This window comes from Hyalella azteca, unplaced genomic scaffold, assembly GCF_000764305.2.
Source record: "Hyalella azteca isolate HAZT.00-mixed unplaced genomic scaffold, Hazt_2.0.2 contig14379, whole genome shotgun sequence".
In the NCBI taxonomy this organism is placed as follows: domain Eukaryota; kingdom Metazoa; phylum Arthropoda; class Malacostraca; order Amphipoda; family Hyalellidae; genus Hyalella; species Hyalella azteca.
The window spans coordinates 33,937-40,461 of NW_025944268.1; the positions used below are offsets into that span (position 1 = coordinate 33,937).

Consider the following 6,525-nt stretch of genomic DNA (forward strand, 5'->3'; position numbering starts at 1 on the left):
TATCTTTGAGGGGGCTCATTCGATAAATAAATCATATAAAAATAAAGCAGTAAGTGGCCTCAAACCTTTACGTATGACATTTTGGGAAAAATTATCGCCATACAAAGAATCATAAATAGAACTGGATGGAGAAACAAAGAAAATAATTTAAACAAATTATCATTAAGTACAAAAAATAGTTAAAACCGTGCACTCTCTTTAGGCAAACTGTCGATTTCCAATAAAGATCTTTTCAAATACTTATTTCGGAGCCTTTCTGCGATTATAAAATGAAAACACAAATCTAGAACCAACGACATAAATAAACTAATATACGCAGAAATATAGCACGGATGACATAAGATAAATAATGGAATAATATATATAAGAATATTCACTAAAACGTCCATAAAAACATTGCTTAAAAAACACGGATTAAACAAATGCCAAGAAATAAACGTGAATAATTGACTCACGTACTTCCGTGATGAATCGCATAATATATATAAGAATATTCACTAAAACGTCCATAAAAACATTGCTTAAAAAACACGGATTAAACAAATGCCAAGAAATAAACACGAATAATTGACTCGTGTACTTCCGTGATGAATCGCACATATAAATAACATAAAAAAAAACAGATTCCCACGTACGTGAGGTCACGTCAGGGGTGACTAAAAACCTAAACAGGAAATAACTAATCTAAAACATATAAGAACATTACATCCCCTTATACATAAGTATTATTATTACCTACTCATTCACCGTATAGAGCCAAGTGATCCGCTTCATGTTTCACGATCGGAAGTTTAACAATCCTCAGCGTTAGAGAAAAAGAAAAAAACCCAACAGGTTGAATTTTATTTTACTACAGCTATGATTTGCATGGCCACATGGGCGCAATGTTCATTTTTCGGTTGTTTATTGCTAGTGATTTTTTCAATGTCGATCGTTTTCTTCTTCCGCCAACTTTTTTAGCATATACGTATTTTACTGTGTGCTTCTATATATCTGAAATTTAAATTGGAAATGAAGTATCCACTATAGTTCTGCACGCCGGATTCGGTCCCACAATTTGAAGGACGAATTACTGTTGGTGTTTATTCATGTTGATACCTAATATTAGAAACTCTAAACCATTGCTTCTAAATGGTAAGAAAAGGTTTTGAAAATTGCATCACTCGTTTATTAGATATTTGAAAATTCAAACAAACAGGAAACAACACAGCAAAACTTAAATATTCATAACACCTGAATAGCTTCTGAAACAAAACATCAGTTTATGGGTCGTTGATCATCCAGTTTGAGGCTACTGATTGATCAGTCCAATGCAGGAGCCTCGGCCTTCCCGTCATCGTCAGCCGTACCGGGCAATCAGTTAGTTGCGTCGATAAGGCAACCGAACAACCGGTTGAACTGTGAAACCGAAAATAGGATGTAAGCATGTGGTTTAAGTTTTATTTATATGCATCGAAGCTTTGGTTGATTTAATTCATGAAACCTATATCATTTTCATTCATTCGGTAATGAAATGAGATCACGATTTCTCAACATTTGTTGTCTGGTTTTGTTCAAATCCCAAAGTAGCCGCAACTGATATTCCACCTAAGTTTTAATACAGAGAGTGATTACGGTATATGAAAATTAGCTTTACTACTTCCTGACAAATTTACAGACATTTTTGATGAAGGGTGTTTTTAGCCCTCACTACAGCCCTCATTCTTTAAATAGTTATTATAAAATGTTCTTGCTGAATTTAAACACGAACTTCTTGAGGGTAAAATTTTCGAAGAAGTTTATTACATAAAATACATACAGTTTAACGAAGCTCGTGTAAATGAAAGGCTCTATCCAAATTACAGAACATCATTCTTGAATTTCAGGTAAATGACTCCTTAAGGAGATAGTTATCAGACGTCTGGGAATTGCACATCTTTGTCGCTTCACTACTTTAGTTTTATTTTAAATATCAGTTGCTTCAAATTAGGCACATCGAAGTTGGTAAAAATTCAACGGCACTTACTTCAAAATATTTCATTGTAGAAGCGTAGCACTTATCGAAGGCGGCTTTGAATTTAGGATCACTGTCACATTTGTAGCGCAGCTTGTACTTTTGGAAGGTATCACGGTCGAAATTGTAGGTATAACTAAACACCTGTTGAAAGAATGGGAAAATTCAGACAGCGAATGAGGGCTGAATAATGCAGAGCTCATTTTTTATGCCAGAACAATAGCATCAAGTTTGAAGTAGAAACGAAGATGGCTGGACATAAATAGAATAAGAAATCATTGAACTGAAGTTGCATGATCGGGATCATGAAGCAGCGCGAAAGGAGTTGAAGCAAGAGAACACATTTCAATTTAACAAAATATCTGAGGAAGAGTGGAGGAATGTCTTAGAGTGAACTACAATATTGTTGCATTCTAAATTGTCGAAATAAAATCAGTTTATCGAGTTCGGAATTTTATTTCATCAAAACCTGATAATCATATTTCAATCTTGTTATTTAATGCATTAGGTAAAAACATGGTCAATATCGATCTGAAAAACATTTCTTGTGCACATATCTTTAAATCAACTGTTCATAAAAAAACGTTCATGTGCTTCTAACAACCAACTCGGGGGACAAATTTCTACTGATGGCATCCCGAATGGTCGTGTTGTCCGCATGTAGAACATCCCTTGATAAATAATATGAAAACTGAATCGTTAGATAAGCACTGAATATTACCAGCATTGCATAATGAAATTACGAACTCACCAGTTCGTTTTCGCGCAGCAAGCACTTGCGATAGTCGACCGTGAAAGATGCACAAGTGTCCCTGTTGTATTGCGGACCACCCTGATTGCACTCGGGAGCTGCAACAAAACGGAGCCTGTTACTTTTTTTATTTATGAAACATAAAATACATATATACATAAGGGCAATATACATATATATATACAATATAAAATACATATATATAGGCAATATACATAAAAAATGAGTATAGGATTAGATTTTCTCCAGTAGAGAGAAAAGTTCATATGGAAAGTTTTCCAGATAGCTTGGAAAAATGACTCGTGTTCACGATTGATTTACAAAATATAGTCTTGGGATGGCGGTAGAGACGAGACATCAGAACAGCTACAAAAAAATTACAGCACAAAGTTGCAAGTTTAGCCTATTTCGATAACATCAGTGAGGGTACTTTCATGGTTTATACAGAGGGCGGTTCAGTAGCAACCTCCTCTGCAGAAATAAACAGAACTCGCCCAACAAACAAATCCGTCGGAAAACTATTCTCCCGAAACATGCTTCTTGAAAATACACCCTGCGTATATTCTGTTGAAGTTGAATAAGGTCTTTATTTGACTGCCAAAAAATGAGCTTGTTTAATATTTGCATATCATGGTAATGGTAAAAGGATCTACCATGCATGAGAACCATTGCTTACTTTTGCTCTTCTCACATTGAGCACAAATTTATATAAATATGGGCGGTAAACGAAAGAGTAGGTACATGTTCATAGTTCCTATCAATTCGATTTTTCAACTTTAACCCGATTTTGCCGAGATTCGAGAGAGAAACAACGTGATTGATTTCGTTCTCATCGTCAGATAAATTATTATTTCAATCATTATTGACAAAAATCGCATAGGGAAGTTTCTCGTCTTCGAAATAACGAAAAGTTCCTAGAGAAGACGTCATGCATGACTCACCATATCGCGCCGCCATCCTGCCGTAGTCGAGAGTGCACTTGTTCCTGTACTCTTGGACGCCATAATCCCTCAAGGCTTGATTGCATGGGCTGCGCCTGCCAATTGATGAGTGAAATCACAATTAATAATATATAATAAGTATTTATATATAATAATACAATATACAATATATAATAAGTATTTGTTCACTTACATACGAGTATTTCTAAATGTACCAGACTCCATTGAAGGAGCCAATTTCTTGATAATAATCAAGACCAATATTTCGCGATATTTCTCCAGCTTATTACCTACATCAAATCTTATGGTAATTAAATGATTCGATAGAAGCAATTCAATTCTGTACACATATAAAAGGCAAATTCTCTATTCGCTGTAATTTTCATCGCCTGCACGTTTTTGTTTTAGAGGCTCATGACCCGAGAGAAGGTTTCGAGAACATTAATAACCACTAGTATGGACTTCTACTGCTGGAGTCGAAATCTAGAGTAATGCCGTAATGGTCAAATAAAACTAATTATTAATACTAGAGTAATAATCAAATAAAACTAATTATTATTTCAATTGGATATTTCATGTGTGTCAACAACAAAAATAATTGTAAAACTACGTCAATCTACATTTGGAGTACTTACGCCGGGGCCGAAGACGCCACAGCGGCCAGAGCGAGGAGAGCGAGGAGTCGAGCCATGTTATCTTATAAGAACTGCGGTGAAGTGCTGAGGTGACGCCGAGTCAAGAGATAAGAACTGCGGTGAAGTGCTGAGGTGACGCCGAGTCAAGAGATAAGAACTGCGGTGAAGTGCTGAGGTGACGCCGAGTCAAGAGAAGCTATGACTTCGCTGCAAGATCACGTCGATTTTATAGGCCTTAGTTTTGTTGGTTCAGGTGCTGATGCAGGTGCTGACATCTCGCCATGCTCAATCCATTATGATCAATGTTGATTCCAACATCTAATGAAGGCTGTGGAAAAATAAAATCGCTGAATTTTGTCTTCATATGAAAATTCCATGTATACTTTGAAAGAAAAGGAGATCAGAAGTTTTATTTCATTTTTATTTCACGAGAAAAAAAAATTTCGTGGATACCTCATAGATCATAATGCCGAAATCTTCAAATAGATATTTAGGGCGCAAAATAGCTATATTAAAATATTTGCAGTCTCACCCGAATTTGCTCGAATAAATGATCCTTGAGGTGTGAAAATCCCGTTTTATCTTGCACAATTTTCTGTAAACCCATTTCCGTCAATTTAGTTTCATTTTCTAACGTTCCCTATGATCGCGTTTCCTCCAATCTCATTAATTCTCTTCAAATAAAAGTAACGTTAATTCGAAAGAGTCTCATTTTAGAAAATGTCATAAGGCACGATATCCTTCATCTGTTAATAGATGTTACTTTTTAAAAAGAAATTTCACAGTAAGATTAATGTTACAGTTTTATTAACCCAACTCCTCTCCTTTCCTCTCTCCCTTTTGGATAAGACTGTTGTTTCCCCATTAAAATTAAATTTCTTAATTAAGTAAGTAATATGACGGCACGGTAGGTATTGCAGATGCGCTCTCTAATATCTGCTGAATATTTAAGTATGTCGCTCATAACACAAATATGTGAAGATTGTTTCTATTCAAACTTCCAGGCAATTTACTCGGGTATTGCATGAATTGAAGCTAGCTGTAATCGAGTTCGGGCGATCAAAATAGAGGATTTACAATTAAAATGCGCTCCGAATACACCAAAACGACCGCAATTTCGCCTAACAGATTAACGTTAGAAACCTGCTAATTGTAGGGCACTCAGGTTTCAAATTGTTATTGTTGATGATAATATTGTTGTTGTTAATATAATGATGCAACAGACATGCACTTTAAACCTATCGTGCAATTTTCAATTTGATTCTCGTATAATTTCATTATTTAAACTTGCAACTACTCGTAATTGACAGTGATTAAATTAATACGAGGCATCAATCGTCAATTCTTTCGATAAATTATACCTGCTTTGATGATTTTAATAACTATTTTTCAATTATTTTTTATGTTAACTGTAAAAATTGTTGATCGTAGGTAGTCGTGTGAGTTTACTTGAAAATTTTTGTTGCGTAAAATGTAAAACACACTAAGTTTCCTTCAGAAGCAACCTTAAACTAATTTGATGTGTGTGGATAACGCTTAAATTCATCTTCGATTGAACATGCGGTACAAGGCTTCCCTAACCAAATATTTTAAATAACATATTCTCCATCGCGCTTTTTGTGGGCATTTTATGCATCGAAATTTGCGACAAAAACTTTTGACAATTAATGCAAATTAAAACTATCTAAATACAGTTACTAAAAGTGTCTGTTGTCTGAATGTACAGACACTTTGTTGTCTATCACGTACATAGTCTGAATGTACAGCCTGCCACATACATAGCCTGAATGTACAGCTCGTGAAGAGGCTCTGTCCTAGTGTGCGAGGCACCATTATCAAAAATCATCATTCAAATAAAATGACGAGATAAATAGAGAGACATCGCGCTAATATTTTTTGATATTTATTCGTTAGCTTTGTGCATCTACGAGCAAGTGATGGCTTCGGCATCATCCATTGGCTATTCTGTTTGTATTCTACGAGGAACTCAGATAAAAAACATTCAAATGTCATTGCAGGTGTAGGATCTCATTTTTCATTGCTGCACCTGATAACTAAACACAGGTGTTGCTCGTCATCAATTTAAAACAACTAGAGACAGTGAAGGATGACATTTGCCAGGATTTCAGGCCGCCACTCGAAGCGAGAAGATGACAACATTAGCGCACCATTCAATGATCAGAGTTAGTGGTATTCGTACGGAGG

The 6,525-nt window shown here is 35.4% G+C and overlaps 1 protein-coding gene across 2 annotated transcripts; it reads right to left on the reverse strand.

Moving 5' to 3' along the window:
- Positions 1 to 1,152: 1,152 nt before the first annotated feature.
- On the reverse strand, positions 1,153 to 4,512 carry LOC108673847. 2 transcript variants are annotated; one of them, XM_018161733.1, is made up of 6 exons: positions 4,435 to 4,512; positions 4,321 to 4,391; positions 3,686 to 3,780; positions 2,745 to 2,842; positions 2,006 to 2,137; positions 1,153 to 1,398 (listed from the first exon to the last, which is right to left on the reverse strand). In XM_018161733.1, exons 2-6 carry the CDS (start codon positions 4,374 to 4,376, stop codon positions 1,357 to 1,359), a joined length of 423 nt encoding a protein of 140 aa, XP_018017222.1. In that variant the 5' UTR covers positions 4,377 to 4,391; positions 4,435 to 4,512; the 3' UTR covers positions 1,153 to 1,356. The 2 variants fall into 2 exon arrangements, with proteins under 2 accessions (XP_018017222.1, XP_018017216.1); XM_018161727.2 differs by having other exon boundaries at positions 4,321 to 4,512.
- Between the last annotated feature and the right edge of the window lie 2,013 nt (positions 4,513 to 6,525).

Coding starts and splice junctions, on each gene's coding strand:
- LOC108673847 (XM_018161733.1), bottom strand. CDS start 4,376: ATGGCTCGACTCCTCGCTCTCCTCGCTCTGGCCGCTGTGGCGTCTTCG. Junction 3,781..4,320: donor GTGGCGTCTTCGGCCCCGGC/GTAAGTACTCCA, acceptor ATCAATTGGCAG/GCGCAGCCCATGCAATCAAG. Junction 1,399..2,005: donor CTACAATGAAATATTTTGAA/GTAAGTGCCGTT, acceptor TCGGTTTCACAG/TTCAACCGGTTGTTCGGTTG.